The sequence below is a fragment of the Zingiber officinale genome, chromosome 5A, assembly GCF_018446385.1.
Source record: "Zingiber officinale cultivar Zhangliang chromosome 5A, Zo_v1.1, whole genome shotgun sequence".
Classification (NCBI taxonomy): domain Eukaryota; kingdom Viridiplantae; phylum Streptophyta; class Magnoliopsida; order Zingiberales; family Zingiberaceae; genus Zingiber; species Zingiber officinale.
In genome coordinates this window covers 87,924,120-87,944,592 of record NC_055994.1, presented here as the reverse complement: position 1 = coordinate 87,944,592, position 20,473 = coordinate 87,924,120, and the positions used below count along the sequence as shown (strand labels likewise).

At 40.9% G+C, this 20,473-nt stretch overlaps 4 protein-coding genes across 4 annotated transcripts; 1 reads left to right on the top strand and 3 right to left on the bottom strand.

Moving 5' to 3' along the window:
* Positions 1–823: 823 nt before the first annotated feature.
* Positions 824–7,129, top strand: LOC121979759 (beta-galactosidase 7-like). The gene is made up of 19 exons (XM_042531752.1): positions 824–968; positions 2,167–2,351; positions 3,495–3,590; positions 3,671–3,783; positions 3,890–3,956; positions 4,048–4,140; positions 4,218–4,361; positions 4,432–4,526; positions 4,603–4,711; positions 4,784–4,868; positions 4,930–5,048; positions 5,125–5,289; positions 5,358–5,539; positions 5,620–5,711; positions 5,796–5,905; positions 5,997–6,212; positions 6,331–6,476; positions 6,548–6,863; positions 6,938–7,129. The coding sequence occupies exons 1-19, from the start codon at positions 824–826 to the stop codon at positions 7,046–7,048; spliced, it is 2,589 nt and encodes an 862-aa protein (XP_042387686.1). The 3' UTR covers positions 7,049–7,129.
* Positions 7,130–8,235: 1,106 nt separating this feature from the next.
* LOC121980879 (probable receptor-like protein kinase At1g11050) lies at positions 8,236–10,448 on the bottom strand. The gene has a single exon (XM_042533143.1). It carries the CDS (start codon positions 10,287–10,289, stop codon positions 8,391–8,393), a length of 1,899 nt encoding a protein of 632 aa, XP_042389077.1. The 5' UTR covers positions 10,290–10,448; the 3' UTR covers positions 8,236–8,390.
* A 463-nt stretch (positions 10,449–10,911) lies between these two features.
* On the bottom strand, positions 10,912–17,133 carry LOC121980880 (probable magnesium transporter NIPA4). Its single transcript, XM_042533144.1, has 9 exons — positions 16,548–17,133; positions 14,619–14,675; positions 14,308–14,398; positions 14,059–14,219; positions 13,814–13,941; positions 13,604–13,741; positions 13,271–13,363; positions 11,298–11,403; positions 10,912–11,217 (listed from the first exon to the last, which is right to left on the bottom strand). The coding sequence occupies exons 1-9, from the start codon at positions 16,720–16,722 to the stop codon at positions 11,114–11,116; spliced, it is 1,053 nt and encodes a 350-aa protein (XP_042389078.1). The 5' UTR covers positions 16,723–17,133; the 3' UTR covers positions 10,912–11,113.
* Positions 17,134–17,597: 464 nt separating this feature from the next.
* Positions 17,598–19,566, bottom strand: LOC121980878 (pentatricopeptide repeat-containing protein At1g10270-like). Its single transcript, XM_042533142.1, has one exon. The coding sequence runs from the start codon at positions 19,472–19,474 to the stop codon at positions 17,774–17,776; it is 1,701 nt and encodes a 566-aa protein (XP_042389076.1). The 5' UTR covers positions 19,475–19,566; the 3' UTR covers positions 17,598–17,773.
* Positions 19,567–20,473: the final 907 nt, after the last annotated feature.

The window sequence follows — 20,473 nt, the reverse complement described above, 5'->3', positions numbered from 1 at the left end:
TTCATGTCCTCCCAGGACTAGGAACTAGTCAAGGTCTCAGTTTAGGGATCCCAAATGTACCTAAACTGAATCGGCGCCTACTGTCCCTCAACTGAGATGCGTTCTCACAGTCACTCTCCTCCAGTAACTTACCTTTACTTACCTTTTTCCAGACATCCAGTCAACTCGTTGATTTAGTTGGACTTCCCTACAACATTGAGTTAGCACAATAGATAAAATAGTATAGTAAAATAGTGTTAAAAGAATTCAAGATTCACTGGTCCGGTCGACCAGAAATCAGTCGGTCACATATAACTTAGGGTTATCTCCCCCTAGGGTTGCCTAGTTTCACTCACTAGAACTTCCATTGCCTGACTTCACTCACCAAGACTTCCTTCACCTAGCTTCACTTGCTAGGGCTCGACTTCACTCACTAGGGCTTCCTCCACCTAACTTCACTCGCTAGGGCCTGGCTTCACTCACCAGGACTTCCACCACCTAGCTTCACTCACTAGGGCCCGACTTCACTCACCAGGACTTCCACCACCTAGGACTTCTACTACCTAGCTTCACTCACCAGGATTTCCACCACCTAGCTTTACTTATTAGGGTCTGACTTCACTCACCAGGACTTCCACTTTTCCTAACCTCCGGTTAGGACTTACTTCTCCTTGCTAGTCATTTAGTCTAACTAGACCACTCTCTTCCAAACATCAAGTTCTGTTTGGATTAACCCTTGGTCAAACTGACCAGATTTGGGTGCACTGTCAAACATCGAACCCCTAAAGGTCAATTGCACCAACAGAATGTAATTCATATTATTATAAAATGACAAAAATATCTTATGACCTTTGCTCACGACGAGCAGTGGTACTGCTGGAGGCTACCAATCGACGACGGACAATCGACGACGGCGATGATGGTGGTGACCGGTAGGCGATCGGTGGTGACGGTGGGCGTCCGGTTGGTGGTGACCGACGGCGACAATGGTGATTGGCGATAGTAGCGACCGGAGGCGACTGACTGCAACGACGATCAATGGCGGCGACGACCAACGACGGTGACGGACAGCGACCGATGGTGGTGGCGGTGACGACGACCAACGACGATGACGAACAACGACCGATGGTTGTGGCAGCGACTAGCGATGGTCGACGACGGCGGCGGTGACGACCGACGGCGGCGTCGGCGACCAATGGCGGCAACAACAATTAGTTGGTGCAAGAAATTGGCTAAAGATATATTTGATATATTAAATCTTAGACTTAGAATGTAATCCGGATTACATACTATTAGCTTTGGAATACAGAATGTAAAATTTTATTGTCTTCTGTAATCTTTACTGATTTAAAATGATACCAAGTAAATTAATAAATCTAGTTAGAATTAGATTACAAGGCTGATTTGCTCTCACCAAACACGCCTAAATGTAGATTTTATAAAATGGATGTAAGTTAATTTTATAAATAAATATAATTTTAAAATAATTTTATGAGGATTGAAAATTTTCTAAACGTTTAGAATGTTTTTATCATATTTTAAAGTGAAATTTAGCGAGAATTAATTGATAGTCTATCTGAATTAATTATTGGGAATTATTACAAAATTCAATATTTTAAAATTAAAATAATTGGGAAATAATTACATAGAATTTTTAATTAAAATGTAAATTACTTAATTAAGAATTATTCTTTAGTTAAATAATTAATCTTCTTTAACTCGGATTAAATTCTATAGGTCTAAATAAAGGCATCATCTAATAAAATCCAGCCCTACTTTTCTTCTCTCCCTTCTGTTTAACGGTCAGGATTAGATCAGTTCCCCATTGGACGGCTGTAGAAAGGGGGCTTCTGTCCGCTCTAGTTTTTCCATATTGCTATAGTCGTCTTCTTCTTCTTCCTCTTCTTCTTCTCAGCTAACTCGTCTCTTCCATATATAACAATACAACAACCAACTCATCAGACGTCATCAAAATATCACTCTTTTCCTCTCTCCATAAACTTAAGGCAAGTAATATTCCCACATATTTAATCTCCATATATATCCTTCATATTATTTGGTAATTAATATATTATATATATATATAGTCCAAGTCCTTCTATATATATATATATATGTATATATGCACTCACACCATCTTTGCTTACTTCCTGTTCAAATAAAGACATAATTTTGCAGATTGATCAGAAATGGAGACGAAGGCCGATCTGAGGAAGAAGGTGGTGTTCTTCTTCCTGGCGTCGACTTGGGCTATAGCTTCTGCAGGAGGAGGAGATGATGGTGTAAGCTACGATGGAAGGGCTTTGATCATCAATGGAGCTCGTAGGTTGCTCTTCTCTGGTTCCATCCATTACCCTCGAAGCACTCCTCAGGTGAATGACAAAATTAATTAAAGCCTCCATCCATTACCCTCGAAGATTTCCTGAATATTAATTAGTTTTTGAATTTGTCTTAAAAAGGCTATTTAATTGTTAATTGAAGATTAATGTTAGTTGTACTGTAATGTAATTGTTTATTGAGATATATTATAAGATTAAGTTAGCGTGCATGCTTCGTTGTATATGAAAGAGAGATATATGGATTGTATATTTTGTTTGTGTTTTGTGTTTTTAATTAGTTGATTCGATCGTTGTCTCTCTTTCGGTGATTGGAATAATTCAACTTAATTATCAGATGAGTGGTTTACACGTTTAATCAAATAAACTAAATGGATAATTACACGCTGAAAATGAATTTTTTTAAGTTCTTTTTTATTATATAAGTAAAACTTTGAATAGCCCATTGATATATCTTAATTGAAGCTTCCCAATAAAAAATTTCTGAAATTTTTTCTATTTTTTATATTATGAATTTCAAGATGAAGTGATCAAACTAAGAAAATAGAAAATATTAGTTTAAAAGTTACTGTAAAACCAAATTATTAGTGAAAAGTCGAAATTGTTTTCTGCATATTACTACTATTAAGGGAAACTTCACTGTTAGAATTTAATATTTTACTGAAAGATAATTAAACATAAACGGGTTTATCACCTAACACAGACTAAATCAGTCGAAACAGATGAATAAATGCAATTCTAATTACATGAGTGATCCAAATTTCTTATTCCTTACTTTTAATTTAAAAGCTGTTCTTTAATTTTTGCTTGTACACTTCTCTTTCTAAATTATTGCATCAATATATGGTTTTCTTTCTCTTTTTGAAATGAATAAAGTGAGCATATAATTTGCATTCATATGCCAAAAGAACAAGAACACCAATTATGGATAAAATTGTCGATTAGTTCACTCAAAGAGGAGAAGAGATGGAGAGAAAAGGAGAGGAGTAGAGGCACATAAAGCTTCAAATTGTCATAGACTAGTATTTGTAGATGCTCTATTTTTTTAAGCACTTAACCTTTATGGCATTGTTAATTCCCCTTCATTTTTCTTAATATAGGAGCTTAATATAGTTCATGTCTTTATGTTTTGGTTTAAGTTTTGAAAAATATTCTTAAGTATGAGTAAATTCTTCGTAGATGTGGCCATCCCTAATTGCGAAAGCCAAGCAAGGAGGGCTCGATGTGATACAAACTTATGTATTTTGGAACGTCCATGAACCTATACAAGGACAAGCAAGTCTTATTTTATCCATTGAATTTATTGTACTAAGTAGGAATATTAACTAAATTCAATTTATTTATGCATTTTTTAGTATAATTTTAGTGGGCGATTTGACCTTGTAAGATTCATCAAAGAAGTTCATTCTCAAGGTCTCTATGTGAGCCTTCGATTTGGACCTTTTATACAAGCTGAATGGAAATATGGGTATGAAATGCTTTATTCTCTCTCTCTTTTTTTTTTTCCATCTAGTAATCTCATTTCTTCAATATTTGAGTTGAATGCTGAATTTCTTTTGATTTTAACTGTGCAGAGGATTGCCATTTTGGCTGCATGATGTTCCTGACATTGTATATAGGTGCAACAATGATCCTTTCAAGGTAAGTGCTCAAGGCAAATTAAATACACCTTTTTCTTCCATAAGAATTTTACAGTGTGAAAATCTTTCTATGTTTGTTTCTGCAAATGCAGTTCTACATGCAAAAATTTGTGACAAAGATTGTGAATCTTCTAAAATCTGAGAGGTTGTTTGCCTCTCAAGGTGGCCCTATTATAATTTCTCAGGTAATGTGCTCACTCAATGAATCATGAGCACACTTTCTATATATGATACTCTGTTGTATTTTTTGGTGGTGTTGCAGATTGAAAATGAATACAAAACTGTTGAGGCTGCATTCCATGAGAAGGGACCTTCATATGTCACTTGGGCCGCATCAATGGCGGTCGCCCTCAATACCGGTGTTCCCTGGATGATGTGCAAGCAAGATGATGCTCCTGATCCAGTGGTCAGTCCTCTTGTCACTGTAAAGCAAGATGAATCTGTTTTCGATATGGTTTTACATCTTGTTTCGATAGATCAATGCTTGCAATGGATTGAATTGTGGATCGACTTTTACGGGGCCTAATTCCCCTCGAAAACCAGCACTATGGACTGAAAACTGGACCTTCTTGTAAGTGCACTAGCTAGTTCTTAATTCATACATCCTATTCAGAATCATTTCTATATATGTGCCATACGATGCATAGGTATCAAGTTTATGGAAAGGATCCAAGGCCAAGATCTGCTGAAGATATAGCCTTTTCGGTTGCACTCTTTATCGCGAAAAAGAATGGAAGCTTTGTGAACTACTACATGGTAGCTTTCTTCTTATTCTCTAAGTTACATGGTAAGTGCTATCAGTTACATGCCTCCTAAATTTGAATTCAGTATCACGGAGGAACAAACTTTGGGAAATCTGCCTCATCGTTCGTTACAACGAACTATTACGATCAAGCTCCTCTCGACGAATACGGTACTACTTCAATTTTCTTCAAAATGAAACATGATCATCCATGCTCATGCATTGCATCTAGGCTTAATATGGATGCCCACTTGGGGGCACCTTAGGGAACTTCATGCTGTGATCAAGCAGTCTCAAGAGGCATTACTTTGGGGAATGTATACGAATTCTTCGCTTGGCCAGCAACAAGAGGTGAGACTTCTACAAGAACAACACAACCAAAGTTTTGTTTGTTCGATCGAGTAAAATGCCTAAAACTTTTTCACAGGCACATGTGTTCGAAACCGATTCAGGACAGTGTGTTGCCTTCCTTGTAAATTCTGATAAACGCAATGCTGCTGCTTTGCATTTCCGTGAGACTATTTATCGCATACCGGCCCGATCAATCAGTGTGTTACCAAACTGCAAGGATGTTGCCTTTAGTACTGGACAGGTGATCCATGTCTCATACACTAATGTTTATTATGAACTCAGTTATACTAAAGATGGTTTTCTTGCTAGGTGAGTGCCCAATTCGGTGACCGGTCTGCGACACCTGTTCAGTATCTCAACCAAGATCAGCAATGGCAAGCATTTGCAGACCAAGTGTGTGACCAAAACAAGGCTTCATTTGCCGCAAAAGGTCTCCTAGAACAAATGGCAACTACGAAAGATGTGACTGATTACCTTTGGTACACCATAAGGTAGTAGTACTCTGATACTTGATCATTTCTGTAACCTTTTTTCTTCTTCTGAATGAGTTGAATCTTTATCTGAATTGCAGCTATAACCACTCGAACTTCGACAATCAGCAAACACTCCATGTGGATTCTCGGGCACATGTCTTACATGTCTTTGTAAATGGCAAATTAGTAGGTAATTTTTGTTACTTGTTCATCATTTATCTTTTTTGTTTTTTTTTTGCTATGAACATAGAACTATGCCTTTACATATGAACAGGCACAGTTCATGGGAATCCTGATGGAGCACTACCGGTTTTCGATAAACACATCGAATTTAAGGAAGGACAGAATGATATCGCTTTGCTTAGTGTTATGGTTGGACTTCCTGTAAGAACAATACACTTGCTACTAGTTAGCCGAATGTCCATGATGCTGTGAACTGATATGATCTGTGCTTTAAATATCGATCGGTTTGAAGGACTCAGGAGCATATCTTGAGAAGAGGGTGGTGGGACTTCGACGTGTGAGAATTCGAGGATCACAAGGTTCTTTGATAGATTTAACAAATTGGCTTTGGCACTATAAGGTCGGTTTACGGGGAGAGGATATGTTCATCTTCTCTGAACAAGGTTCGAAAACAGCAAGATGGAATTCTTTATCAGGCTATACAAATAGACCTTTGATATGGTACAAGGTAACAATATGTTCTTAGTATATGAACTCATGAGTTCAAGTCGTGTTTGGTTTGGTTTGGGTCGGGTTGCTCGATAAATGGTTTACCGATCAATGTTAACTCACCTTATGCTTCGCAGACGATGTTTGATGCTCCAAAAGGCGATGATCCGGTGGTGCTCAATCTTGGTAATATGGGTAAGGGAGAGGTTTGGATCAATGGAGAAAGCATTGGAAGATATTGGGTATCTTTCAAAGCTCCAAGTGGAAGACCGACACAATCTTTGTAAGAACAACAACACATACTATTTAAATTTCTATCACATTCCTAATTTTGAATCGTCTAAACTTTTTCAGGTATCATATCCCTCGATCGTTTCTAAAATCATCAAACAACCTCCTTGTCTTCTTCGAGGAACTCGGTGGTGATCCTAGAACAATTACAGTCGAAACCATCTCCATTTCTAGTGTTTGTGGCCGAGTATCGGAATCCTATTATCCATCAGTGCTTTCGAAGAGCAAGGACCCATATGTTCAACTTCAATGTCAACAAGGGAGACGAATTTCATCGATAGATTTTGCGAGTTATGGGACTCCCTTTGGAGATTGTGTAAGAAGAAATTATGCCATAGGTAGTTGCCATTCTCCCGAATCAAAAGCTATCGTCGAAAAGGTAGGCTACTCGCAACCGTGTTACTTCTTGTATCTTATCGATGTTTTTTCAATGATACTCTATTGTTTTAACAGGCTTGTCTCGGTAGAGAAGAATGTGCAATTTTCGTAACTAATAGCATGTTTGGAGGTGATCCTTGTGTTGGGCATTCGAAATCTCTCCTTGTCGTTGCAAAGTGCACTTGATCTAAAGGCAGCTTATTGTCGAAACAAAGTATTGATTGAATCGATCAAAGTTAATGAATGTGGCGATCTATGGTGGTTACATTAGAGAGGGAAATAAGATGTTTTTACAATGAATTGCTATGTTCAATGTTTTTAGCATTAGTCACCTTGAACATCAGACGCTCATTGTTTGACTTTAGTCAGTAAAACTATCTCATTAATTTTGACCTTTTATGAAAGAATGAAATATAAAAGATAGATTGCGTATAAATTTAAATGAATATTTACCTTAAAAAATGGCCTAGAAAATTTCTGTTTAGGCTCTTCAAGAAGTTGCTGGGAAAGAGCGCAAGGAACGGGCAGTTTGCGCCGTTGTTTACACTATCCTGAGCAGTTGAAGTTTGACTTTTCATCGACTGAAAGTCAATCGGCAGTTAGAGTTATCAATTTGATTGAGCTTGTCAGGTTCCGTCCCGTCAAACCATTTAAACGGATTGAATTAAAATTTTATCAATCCAAATTCATCGTGAGCCGATCCACCTAGGCTCGTGACCCACATGGATTGGCCTGCTCGGGCTTGGGTTGACCCACGGATTGAAAAATACATATAAGCTAAATTTTTGACCAATTTATTATCTTTTTTGTTATAGTTTTGAAATAAAAATAATACTTTTCGTCCAACATAAATACTCATTTGTGTTCATTTATATTTAAAGTATATGTTTATATATACATTTAATTATAGAAAACTTTTTCGAAGTAAAATGTTGAAAATATGAAATATTTTTTAATTTTTTTAAAAATTTTTGATGGGCCCGCAGGTTGACCCGCCAAACCTACAATCCGTTTTAGAATGAGTTGAGTTAGAAATTTTCCAACCCGTCAAATTGACGGATTAGCCCACCCCGCCCCGTTAAATAGTTAGCCCGTTATGGATCAACCCGTCCCGTCATGGATTGACTTGTTTGACAGGGCAGTCTAGATCGGACTGATTTGACCGAGTCAACGAGTGAATCTTAAAAGATTCAAGAAAAATAAAATCTTACAACAATTGATAGCGACGTTGAATTATAATGGAGTGATGTTCTATCTCTGCTTCATAAATGTTAACAATGTCAACGGGAAGATCAGAGGAGAGAAACAAGAACTTGCTTGTCCGATAGATTCTGACTTGGCTACGGATAAAGATTTGCATTAAGACATGAAAGAATTTCAAACAACCAGATTTGAGTTAAAAGGATATTTCAGATGAATGTTTGACTTTCCCCTCAAAATTTAAGGTGATAAAATTTGAAAACTTTGGGGATGCAAATTTCCCTTTTTTTTTCCTGAAGAAATTTCTGTTCTTGACGACAGAATTGAGCTACCTGAGCATCTCTCTGGTGTCCAGGGAACGCCCGGTCGAGGCAGGAGAAACGGCAAAGGTGCTGCCGTCGCCGTAGACGGAGGCGAGAGCGATGGCCGGAGGCCGGTCCGGAACCTCCGGCACCTCCACGTCCCCCTCCAGCATCTTCAGCGCCTCCAGTATCGTCGGCCGGACCGCCACCATCACGTGCGCGCACAGGACGCCGACCAGCACGAACCTCTCCATCACTCCCTTCGGCAATTGCCGTGGTCGGCCGTCGTCGTCCTCGTTCCTAGTCAACGCCGCGTCAAAAACCTCCTCTGTTCTTCCCTCTTTGATCAAGGTCCACGCCCAATCTGTGATCAACACCATATTCGCCGGCGCACTCATGTCCAAGGCCCGCCGGCCGCTCATGATCTCGAGCAGGAGGACGCCGAAGCTGTAGACGTCGCTCTTCTCCGTGAGCTGCCCGTAGAGAGCGTACTCCGGTGCCAGGTACCCGTGGGTTCCGGCGACCCTGGTGGTGAGGTGGGACTCCCCTTCCTTGCTCTGCTTCGCCAATCCAAAGTCGGCAACCCGCGCCCTCATCTCGCCGTCCAACAATATGTTGGTGGCCTTGACGTCGCGGTGGTAGATCGCCGGCTTCACCCCGTAGTGGAGGTACACCAGCCCTTTGGCCACGTCGAGTACGATGCTCTTCCTTTGCGACCACGTCAGGGGCTTCCTCATCCTGCCGGAGTTGCCGAAGATGTGGTCGTTGAGACTCCCGTTGGGCATGTAATCAAAGACCAAGTACCTCTGCTTGCCTTCCTCGGCGTTGTCGTCTTGCGAGATACAGCACCCTCTCAAAGAGACCAAATTCCGGTGCCGGAGATGGCTGATGATCTCCACCTCGTTGCGGAACTCCTCGTCGCCGCCGTCCACGTCCGGCTCCAGCACTTTCTTGACGGCGACCATGGTGCCGTCTGGAAGGGTGCCTTTGTAGACGACGCCGAATCCGCCGCGCCCGATGAAGTTGCCCTGCGAGAAGCCGGCGGTCGCCTTTTCCAGCTCCTGGATGTCGAACCAGATCGAGCCGGTGTTGGGCCGCGGGTACGATCTCGAGCTTTTCCCCGACAAGGTCGAGATGCTGTTTTTCTTCTTCTTCTTGAAGCGGTATCGCCACGCGAAGAGGGCGATGGCGCCGACGACGAGGAGGAAACCGAGAGCGCCGAAGACGGAGGCGAAGATTGCAGCGGAGTGGGATTTATGACGGTTGGGGGCGGGGGAGGAGAGGGCGAGGCCGAGGATGCAGCTGGCGGCTCGGGGATCCTCGGGGCCGAGCTGGTTGACGACGCCAGAGGCGTAGATGACGGTGAGGTAGAAGCAGCGGGTAGCGCTGGAGGTGTTGCCGTCGAGGGCAGTGAGGGCGGCAGTGACGTTGAATCCGGCTCTGACGCAGGCGTCGCATCTAGCAAGGTCGGTGAGGTCGCCGTCGCAGGCGGCGTTAAGGCTGGATGAGTTCCCGATGCGAGCGTTCCAGTCGCGGACGGTGTGGATTCCGGCGCAAGTGGAGATGAATTGGTCGGGGGAGGGGAAGCAGGTGGAGACGATGGAGGGGGAGAGGTGAGGGCGGGCGGCGGAGATGTTGGATTGGTAGTCGGAAAGGCAGGCGGCGGCGGTGGGGTCGTCGGGCAAGCGGAAGAAGCCGGTGTCGTGCAGGCGCTGCGCGGTGCCCATGCCGAAGAGGCTGAGGAGGGTGAGGCAGCAGTCGGTGAGATTGGTGGTGGGGGGGAGGCAGGTGGCGTCGTCCCAGGGGAAGGTCGACACAAAACTCAGATTCAGTGGGCAGGTGCTCTCCGCGGCCACCGCCATGTTCACCTCCGGAAGAGACTGGAGAAGGAGGAAACAGAACAGGCACCGCCACATCGCCCCCATTCTTCGCCGATATTCCAGTTGTCGGTTCCGGCTTGATCGGGAAGAAGAGGGTGTGTTCTTAAAGCCAGATCAGGTCGCAGGTCAAACCGTCAACAGGGGGCGGCTAAGCTCGAATCTAATGTCCCGGGCAATGGGGGCTGCGTGGCCGACTGCAGCAATTAATTGTACGGTAAGACATTACGATTACGAATATTTTCTGATTTGTTCTGATTTTTATGACACTAAATCGATCATCTTTCAAAAAATTAAATATATTTAAAATTATCTAATAAATTTCAAAAAGCATATAATAATTTTTAGATTGAAATAATGAATTTGTAATTACAAAAGTCAGTCGTCATTCATGCAGCTAAACAACGGCCCATCTAGTGGAGCCTGACGGAAGAATGATTACATCTAGAATCAAGAGCAGCGAGACTTTCATCCGACGGCTATGGCTTGGTCCTGACCGCCAGAGGAACATTGACCAGTCGACAATTAATTAGACAAGATGAATGCTATTTGGACGCAATAGCATCTCCCTGTTCTTCTCGAAGAAGATCATTGCAATCAAATATTTAAAAAAAAAACATTTCATGAAGATTTTTACGATTTTTATCATACTATATTCTACTCGAACTCATGTCTCAGAAGGGCTAATTTTCTAGAAAATGAAAATAAAATTACATATATAACTAAATGTAATTACCCCCATTGTATGTGCAATGTCTCTCTTTTCTAAGGGGTTTGAGCCTTTGCTTCGTGGCTACGTGTTACCGTTTCTCTTGGTACACTAATCGTCATGAAACGAGGTACCGGCAGAAAATGGGCATCACCTCGATATGTCATGGTTGCCAAAACGAGTCTGGAGATTTGAGCGGAATGCCGTCGGAAGAATAGTCATCATCTTCATTGGCATGTTTAGAGAGGCGACTAGAGTGATGCGAACCTGCAAGATAAAGGAGCTGGTTGTCAGACAGCAACAAGAGAATCTAATCTGATCATATTCGAGTTGGAGATGGAACTAACCATCCACCATGTCCTTGGTCCTGTGGAGAAGAAATGTTCCGGATAGAATGGTGACGAAGCCACACATCTCTGTAACAATCTGTGTGGGCTTTTGTCGATCCCAGTCCTGTGGGAAAATTGATAGTCGAGAACATTAACGTGCACATACAGCCCGCATGGCACAAAAGCAAAACAATTGAAATCCATAAACATCTTATCAGACATGATTCCAAACATATTATATCTCCACAATGATCCTATATAGAGTAAATTAAGGTCCTAACTAAAGTTAACCATACCCATCAATTCTAAACCACTTTTCTTCATGTTCACTCGAAACAGAATGGTATTTTATCATTGAAGAGATTCTGTAACGAGAAGTGTCTACTTATTGACTTGCGCATCTCGACCAGTGTTTTAAAAAGTGATTCAAATGCATATGCATTTTGGAAATGGGTATGCTTATGCAGCCACCTAAACTGCATGACTAGGAGTGCCATTCAGAAAGGCATTAGATTGTTCAATGTGATTTATACATTATATGGGTTGTATAGGTTGAAGCGTACTTATCCGGTGTTATTATGGATAATCAAGGTTAATGTAGCATAACAACTCTAGTATGAACCTGCATACCCAATGTGAATTATATGGTGGGTGGTCAATCGTATAACAACTCTAGTATGAACCCGCATACCCAATGTGAATTATATGGTGGATCAATCGTATAAGTAGTTGCATATGTTTTTTACATCTAAACCTACCGCTACAATGGTCAAGTTCATTTAACTAGCACTGCAAAGCTAAATCTAAAGAATGTTAACTTTACAAATTAGGATTGAAACTTAGAAAAACCTCTAACATCATGATAAAAACAACTCAATGCATCTCAAGTTTAAAAATTAAGGATCATTTCAATTAAAAAACAGCCGACCCAAATAATTGTGATTCAATTTACTATTGTGTACTTACAGTTCATAAACTACAGCATTTCATGAAGAGCTACTCAAATCGGGCATTTACTTCTCTTTTTTTTCAAATTTTTTTTGGCAATTACTTTAATATAATTTGTTTCGTTCGGCAATCCTGCATAATTGATTGGCTGGTATGGGATATACACAAAAATAGACCAAAGGAAATGTGATAAAAGAAATTTGTTATATGTGGCAAAAGGCGAAATCGCTCACCCCCAGTGCCCCCGTCGCACCCGACCCCAGGCCATCACGAGGGAGATAAATCATAGCAGCCGAGCAAGCAAGTAGTGGGTGGGGTGAGGTGCACAGGGTCCGGGAATTTACGCCCCGACAGCCCCACGGTTCGACCCCGCGTTCTCAAGTGGTAAACGAACCACTACTTGCCAACTCACATGACCCGTGGGGTCAAGAAATTTGTTATATGTGCTACTGTAAAGGATCAAAAGTACCAACGGAGGCAAACATACAACTTCGTGCATGCAAAATAAGTTGAAAACCAATGGTAGTAATTAGATAGATCATCTTTTCCATGGGAGAGAGGCCTACACGGTGAGGGAACAAATATTGCATATGCAGTCCTAAGATGGTCTTTGGTTCATTGGGCGATTGAATTACACAATATTGTATACTAATTGCATGGGATTATGTGAGCTGAAACAATCCCTAGATTGATGACTTCAAGTAATTATTGACCTCATCAAACTTATTTTAGCCAACTAAACCAAAGAGTATATTATATGGGCTGGAAAACTTAAGTTTTCACGTCAACCTTTTAAGTTAAGAGCTTTCCATTATATGGCAATGATAATGACGTAAACTTCAAACAAAAATAAAACTAAGGTTCCAAAAAGTCATATAGGAGTAGTTGAACTTGATAGTGCCGACCCAAATAGTCAAATATAAAACAAGGATAGCAGATGAGCAATACAATATCCAATGCACCAAGAACTTGAGAATAAAGTTAGGAGTAAATGTCAAAGTAGAAGCTCTGATACAACATCTACGATAAAAGCAGTTAGTTACCTTGAACATAATCACACTAGCCAAAATGGTTAATGATGTAAACATCACATAGTATATGGGTGACACAACTGCAGTGTTAAATGTATCAAGAGCCTGACAATATATAAACAAGGGATAAGAACATTAGTAACTTCAGAGAGATAAACATTATCATTTTTTTGGAATTTTTTAAAAATGTGCTAATTGTGCTAAAGAAGTAAGCTGCTACACCAGATTTAATGACTATTGGAATATGTTTTAATATTAGTGCCAGTGAGGCTGATGTAGCAGTTAATATTTCAAACATGACAAAATTAAATTGCTAAAAAGATGCTCAGAGGGCACTCTTTATACCTTGTTGAGATAGTTCACTTGGGTACTGACACATGAAACTACTATAATTGTGAATACCCAGGTTTGGGGATAATTCAATTGGTTCATTCCAGAAAATGTCAACTTTAAAGCTATTCCAAGAGCTTTCACGCTCATAACCTGCCAATAAAATAACATTAGTTCTTTTCCATACTCAAAATTTTTGACAAAAGTAGAAAATATGTCTTATACCGAGAGAGAACCAACAAGAGAGCAAATGCCGATGTAGACCATAATATGTGTTTGCCCATATTGAGGGGCGAATCGGAATACAAGTATCAAGGCTGCTACGAGCACAATTATTGCATAGGACAAAAAAGCTGTACAAATATGAACATATGTTAGTTGCTCTTCTAAGTTCTACGACTCATTACTGACTACGAATATCTCCTAAGTACGCACATATTGCAGAAAGAGAAAGGGAGAAAGGTTAATACCTGGTTCAGTTGCCAGATCCCAGACTTCTGTCACAGACTCGATTGCACGTTCTTGGGGTGCATGAAGCACAATTGTAGTCGACCCCACAACACAAAGAGCACATCCAAGAATGCCAAAAATATGTAACTTTTCCCGTAAGATGACATATGCAAGTACAGCACTGGAAACACAAATTTTTTGTTAATGATTGCTGGACAGAGTAAAGAAACACTAGGTATCAGAATGTATAGTGATGATTAAGGTCATGCCTGATGATTATGCTTAGAGCACCAAGAGGAGTTACTAGAATGGCAGGAGCAAATGCATATGCTGCAAAATTAGCAACTTCCCCAACAATCACTGTTACAAAAAGATAAATATTGTTATCATTCAAACTTCAGAAAAAGTATCCAAATAAACCCAAATAATTGTAACACACAGGTTAGATTGATTTCAGTATTTTATTGTATGCCACAATTCAATAGTGATATTCTAATTATAGCAATTAAAATGATGACCCATCTTATTACTAAAGGAACCAATTAAGACCAAAATATCCGAAATCATAAGATGTACTCACTTGCTATCATGCCAGCCCACCAAAGTGGTTCAGACAAGTAAGAATACCCGCCAGCTCCTGTTTGCCAGTTTAAACAGATTTAGGTACTTTTTCACGTAATTTTTTAAAAAATAAATAGAAGACATAATTGCACAAAAAAATGAACAGCCAGATTGCAGTAATAAGTTAGTTTTGCCGAAATTAGGTAAAGAATGTAGCATCCAGCAAAATTATGAATGCTAGAACAACTTTCAACAAGATCACAAACATGTAATTACTGAGAGATATCAGAATTTCAAAAGTTTGGCAATAGTGATTCAATTAAAGGGAGAAAAGTTTTCAAATTGTCATACGATGTTCTTGTGATTTTCAGGCATGTTGTCTTCCTAGAATATCAAATTCCCACTTGGTATGATAATACACCTGAAGAAGATCACTTCCATCAAGGTATAATATAAAAAATAGCTTGATACCCCAGCATTGCATACCACAATCTAATTCTCCAACTTGTCTATATCTGTAAATAGTACCCACATTATCAAATGCCATAGGTCCTCTAAACTTACTACTCTTTTAAATCCTGAAAGAAAAGAACTACTCCTTGACCTGTGATATATAGCAATCATACAGGCAGTAAATCTAATTCAATTCTCTCTTTAAAAAATTTTACTTTCTGGTGCAGAGTTCTGCATCAATAACCTTTTACATCAAACATTACTTGGTATAATACAAGCATAAACAAATATTTTGACAAAAACAAATCACTTGAATCTTCTTCTATTAGGGAAGAACTTAAACAAAAATTATTCACAGAACAAAGAAACAAATGTTTGAAAAATTGCAGGATAATTGCAATAAGAGCATCATATGACAATTAAATTTGCCAGCCAAAAAATATGCAAATATTCCATAATCCACATTTAACAATCAAATAAGAAAAATAGACTTCTTGGAAAATTTTGACGTAGACAGTAAATTTCACATTCTCAATCATGCACCCATATCTAATATTCGTGAATCTGAATTTTGAATTATGCACACAGGACCATAACTAGAAGTAGAGTAGCAATCTGAATGATAGTAAAACATTAGATAGTCAAAATATATTGGTGCAATTTTAACTACATAATTCTATGGCAGTTGCTATTCACAGTTTAGGCAGCCCCTTATTGATCACAAATAATCTCTGGGGGTTAATTGTCTCCATGAATTTCAGTTATAAATCTTGGACATAGCCACATAGGTATATACTAAATGGTCACACATATGAATCAATGCAACTATTCTAGGTCCGCAATGTGAGTCTTATCGTTCCGTTTAGCAGGCAACATGGCTAGTAAAATCATTTGCTTTCCACCAAATAAAGTTAAGACACATTTTCAGGGGCTTGTTGATTTAGTTTTATGATCCAAGTAATAATCTACTATAACTCTCCTTTTATTTATCTAGGCTTGATAATGGTGTTGGCTGTTCTGGTATCTGGTTAAATCCGTTTTATGCTTCCCAATAAAATCAAAAATTATATTTTTTTAGGTATGAGAAAGAATGGCTTCTAAAGTAGACTAACTGGAGATGTGTCCAACTCTCTGTTGTATCAACTTCTACCACAAGCTAAAAATGAAAGGAAGTCCAATATGAGAAATGTCTAAAGAATATCCATTGAGAAATGTCCTAATCGCACTAGTGATCAGGTGAAATGTTGTTTAATTAAGGACAATAAAACATCAGTTTACATTCTATTATCACAGAAATCATACAGTTCAGATTGATAATCAAGCAGGAGGGAAAAGGAGCAGAAAGCACCACAAGAGAGAGGAGAAAAGCGAAAATCCGAACTTAAAACTATATTTACTTAACTGATGTTAAGACTTGCAATCAGCAGATCAACAATTTGGGAGACAATATTAAAAAAAGAGAAAGAGAGAGAGAGAACGAGAAAAAAAAAATCACCAGCTCTGAGTCCCGAAGCCCCGGCCTTCTTGAGCCCCTTCTTCTTGACGATAAAACTTGCACCGATAAACAAACTAGAGGACAACGCGAGTACCAAACCCTTGATGTTATCTGAGGACATTCCAGTGTACGACTCGACCCAATTCCCGCCGGACGATGCAGTGGCGGGAGACATCTCGAACACCAAAAAAGAACCCTAGCTACTACCTCGCCCTTCCCGAACTACTCAGGAACTCACTTCAACCGCTATACGAGATCAGCCGCAGTGACGGCTCAGTAGACAGGCACGCAGACGGCCCCCCGCGGGCGGCGGCGCATGCAGCGGCTACGTCAGATCCAGATACGTGAGGCGGGGCGTTCGAGGCGGCGCTGGAGATCCGTCGGCAGCGGGCGGAGAACCACCAAGGAAACGATGTGAGAGATCGGATTATCAGAATTGAATTCCAAGGAACGGATCGGACAACGAGAACGTAGAGATCACAAGAGAAGTAGATCGAAGAGAGTCGTCGTGTTGTCGCGGTCGACAGAAGGAAAGGAATCGTTGTCACAAAAGTGAATCCGTTCGCGTGCGGCAAATTAGGCCGTTCCGTTCCGCCAATTGTTACAGCTCCCAATCGGATTCAGTTGTGGTTCTGTGTGTCGGTTTTGGATTTGGACTAACAAATGCTTAATTTTTAAATAATAATTATTATTCCAAAATGTATTCTTTTAACTTAAAATGAATATTTTAAAAATGTTTAATAGAAGAGGAAACATTTGCGGTCATGAAATTTTGGGAGATTTTTTTTTTTCTAAAAAGAATTTATATAATTGATTTTTCTAAAGAGAAATTAGATTCCTCAAAATCAATTACACCCCAAAGAGTTACATTCAAAGGATGGAGAAAAACAAACTGTAGGAGGCCTCAAAGGATTACTTCAAGTTTTCATCATGCATGATTCAGCCAATGAGGAACTACTGAACTAGATAAAATGATTTGAAATCCAGTCAATTTCTTAAACAAATTTCACAAGTGTCATCTTGGTCAGGTGCCCAGATGAGAAAAATAGATAAGTGAACACCATGAATAGATATTCTTTGTTCATACAATGGTAGATTTCAAATTAGGCTATAGCCTTATGACATTATCTTAAACAAAACTGCCCATACAAATATCTTAAACTGGAATTCCCTCCAACAGTTTAAAAGATCAATTCTCTTTTGGTTTTTGAGTTGCAAATAAGTATCTAATTCGAAATAGCTACCTGCTGTGCTTGAGAAGTAACATTGCTTGGACTGCCACCAACTAGCTCTTCTATCTCCTGGATTCGACCTGCTTTACCGAAAGCATCCAGTAGGAAAGCACTGAATTCAGGGGTAGCATTTATACGGTCTCGCAGCATCTGCTCAAACAGCTCTCGTCCTCGATCGAGGTTTCCCTCGTTGCACATTGCAGTGATCAAAACTTCGTAACTCGACTGATTAGGTCTGATTCCCCTCTCCCACATCTTGCCAAAAACCTCCATTGCTTGGTTGATTCGTCCTGCGCTCACCAATCCATGGAACATCATGTTGTAGACTCCGACGTCGACTCTGAAGCCAGGGCTTTCGCCACTACTCTTGATCATCTTCTCAAAGTATTCCAACGCACTGTCTGTCCTTCCAACACTGAAACAAGCATCAATAAGAGTCCTGTAAGTTGTTGCATCCGGGTTAACTGACTTCTCAGGCATTTCACCAAACAGCTTCTCCGACTCTGGAAGCAGCCCATTCGCGCAGAGCTTTCCGATGATGTTATTGAAGCAGCCAACGTCCATGATGACCGGCTTCCTGGGCTGCCGGTGGAATGTCTCGATAGCCTCAATGATCTTCCCTTCCTTGAAGCGCTGGTTAACCATCAGGTTGTAGGTGTCGGTGTTGATCGCCGTAAAGCTAGGAGGGGAGTGGTTGTTTAGCATACTCTCAAACATTGCTTCTGCCTCAGCCAGCTTGTGGTGCCTCAGCAAGGTCTCGATGAGGACGTTGCAGGTGGCAGGGGTCATCTTGAACTGCCGGTCTAGCAATGATTGATACGAGTCCATAGCCTCCTTATCCATTCCACGCTTGAAGTAGGCCTCCATCAGGGTCGAATGTACGATACCGTCGTAGACCAGGCAGCGATCGCGGAGCTCATCAAAGAACTGAAGAGCCCTTTCCATGTTTTGACGGTCGATGAAGCCAGCCATAAGGGTGTTGTAAACCATGGAGTCGGCGCCATGGCCGCGGTTGAGCATCTCACGGAGAAGATCGATAGCGTCCTGCATGCGGTCAGCATCGACAAGGCCCTTGGTGAGGTGGCGGTAGGTCACATAGGAGGGGGAAAAGGGGGCATTCTCCAGGATGTGGCGGTAGACATCGAGGGCCACATCGACACGGCCAGCGTTACAGTGGGCGTTAATCAAGATGTTGTAGGAGACGACGTTGGGTACAATGTTGGATTGGTTGAAAAAGAAGGTGAAGAGAGCGACGACGTCGTCGATACGGCCAGCGCGGAGCATGGAGGCGGTGATGGCGTTGCAGGTGAAGACGGTGGGGCGGACTGAGGAGAAAACGGCGTGGCGGGCGGTGGAGGAGGCGGCGTCGAGGTCACCGCCGCGGATCAGGGACTGGACGCGGTTGTGGAGATTGAGGCGGGGGCCGACGAGGGCGGATGTGGAGTCAGGGAGACGAGGGGCGTTGGGATCGCGCGGAGGGCGAGGGGCGTTCGGATCGCGGCGGAGGGCGTGGAGCGGGGGCTCTATGCGAAGGCGGCGCTTGCGACGGCGACGTTCGGCAGCGGCCTCCTCGGCAGAGGAGAAAGCGAAGTGGCGGGAGGGGGTAGAGATGGCAGCGAGGTGTCGTGGGCTGCGGAGCTCGGAGACGGAGCCGCCGCGGAGGGAGCGGAGGAGGAGGTGGCGAAAGAAGGACATGGCGGCGGACGAAAGGAAAACGAAGGAAGAGGAGCCGCTGCGGAGGGAGGCAATGAAAACGGCCGGAATGGAAATAAGAACCCTAGATTTTACTATTTTAAAATTTTTCTTTTATAAAATATGCTAATATATTTTTATTAATCCCCATCTAATTCCCACAGTTTGTTACAAACCTAACTCTCCGACTTATTATCCAGCACACTATGTCTCTTACACTCTCTGCCATTTCTTCTCTTCCGATATGCACACATTCTTTCGGTTAAAATTTATTATTTTTTTTTCTAACTTTTTTGTTAGGATTAAAAAAATATAAAAGTATCAAATATATTATTCATCAATTTTTAACTACAATTTTTATTTAAAATATTAATGTTATCATTAAATTTTAAATTTTTTGAAATTAAAATATCAAATAATTTTATTTTTTTTATTTAAGTTTAGTCAAGGTTGACCAGATTTATTAAATTTGAGTTGACTTAAATTTAACTCTTAATATTTGAATTTTGATGCTTAATAATATATGAAAATTGTAAATGTAATTATCCATATAAAATGTTGACAGTCAAAGGTTGACCAGAAGAGTCAAGTAGATCAACGTTGATCGGATATTTGACTGAGAAGTTTTAACTAGAGATTAGGCAAAGACAACACCAACGGGAAGATTGGAAGAAGAAGAAATTCAAGTGGGTCAATGTTGGCCATGTTAGTGCAATTTGCACTAACTCAGGTTTTGATGAATGACAAATGAGTTAAGTTAGGTATATTCGTGATCTAAGTACTTTACCAAGTGTACAGGAATTAATGGATCTGAAGGATTTGACACTAGGTTAAAATCCAACTAGGTCCGAGAGACTGGATAGTTGGTGTGAAGTCCAAATAGGTCAACAGGCTGACCTGATATCTAGTAAAAGGTCCGGTTGAGTCCGCGGGACCTAACAGCCGACAGAAGTTTAGTTGGGTCTGCGGACCTGACAATTGGCATGAAGACCTGGTGGGTCA

Excerpts from the sequence above, each read along its gene's own strand:
- LOC121979759 (XM_042531752.1), top strand. The coding sequence starts at position 824 with ATGACCTTTGCTCACGACGAGCAGTGGTACTGCTGGAGGCTACCAATC. Across the intron at positions 969-2,166 it reads GGTGACCGACGGCGACAATG|AAATGGAGACGAAGGCCGAT; the intron begins GTGATTGGCGAT and ends CAGATTGATCAG. Across the intron at positions 5,290-5,357 it reads TTGCCTTTAGTACTGGACAG|GTGAGTGCCCAATTCGGTGA; the intron begins GTGATCCATGTC and ends TTTTCTTGCTAG.
- LOC121980879 (XM_042533143.1), bottom strand. The coding sequence starts at position 10,289 with ATGGGGGCGATGTGGCGGTGCCTGTTCTGTTTCCTCCTTCTCCAGTCT.
- LOC121980880 (XM_042533144.1), bottom strand. The coding sequence starts at position 16,722 with ATGTCTCCCGCCACTGCATCGTCCGGCGGGAATTGGGTCGAGTCGTAC. Across the intron at positions 14,676-16,547 it reads GGCTTCGGGACTCAGAGCTG|GAGCTGGCGGGTATTCTTAC; the intron begins GTGATTTTTTTT and ends ACTGGCAAACAG. Across the intron at positions 11,404-13,270 it reads CTAGTGTGATTATGTTCAAG|GACTGGGATCGACAAAAGCC; the intron begins GTAACTAACTGC and ends ATTTTCCCACAG.
- LOC121980878 (XM_042533142.1), bottom strand. The coding sequence starts at position 19,474 with ATGTCCTTCTTTCGCCACCTCCTCCTCCGCTCCCTCCGCGGCGGCTCC.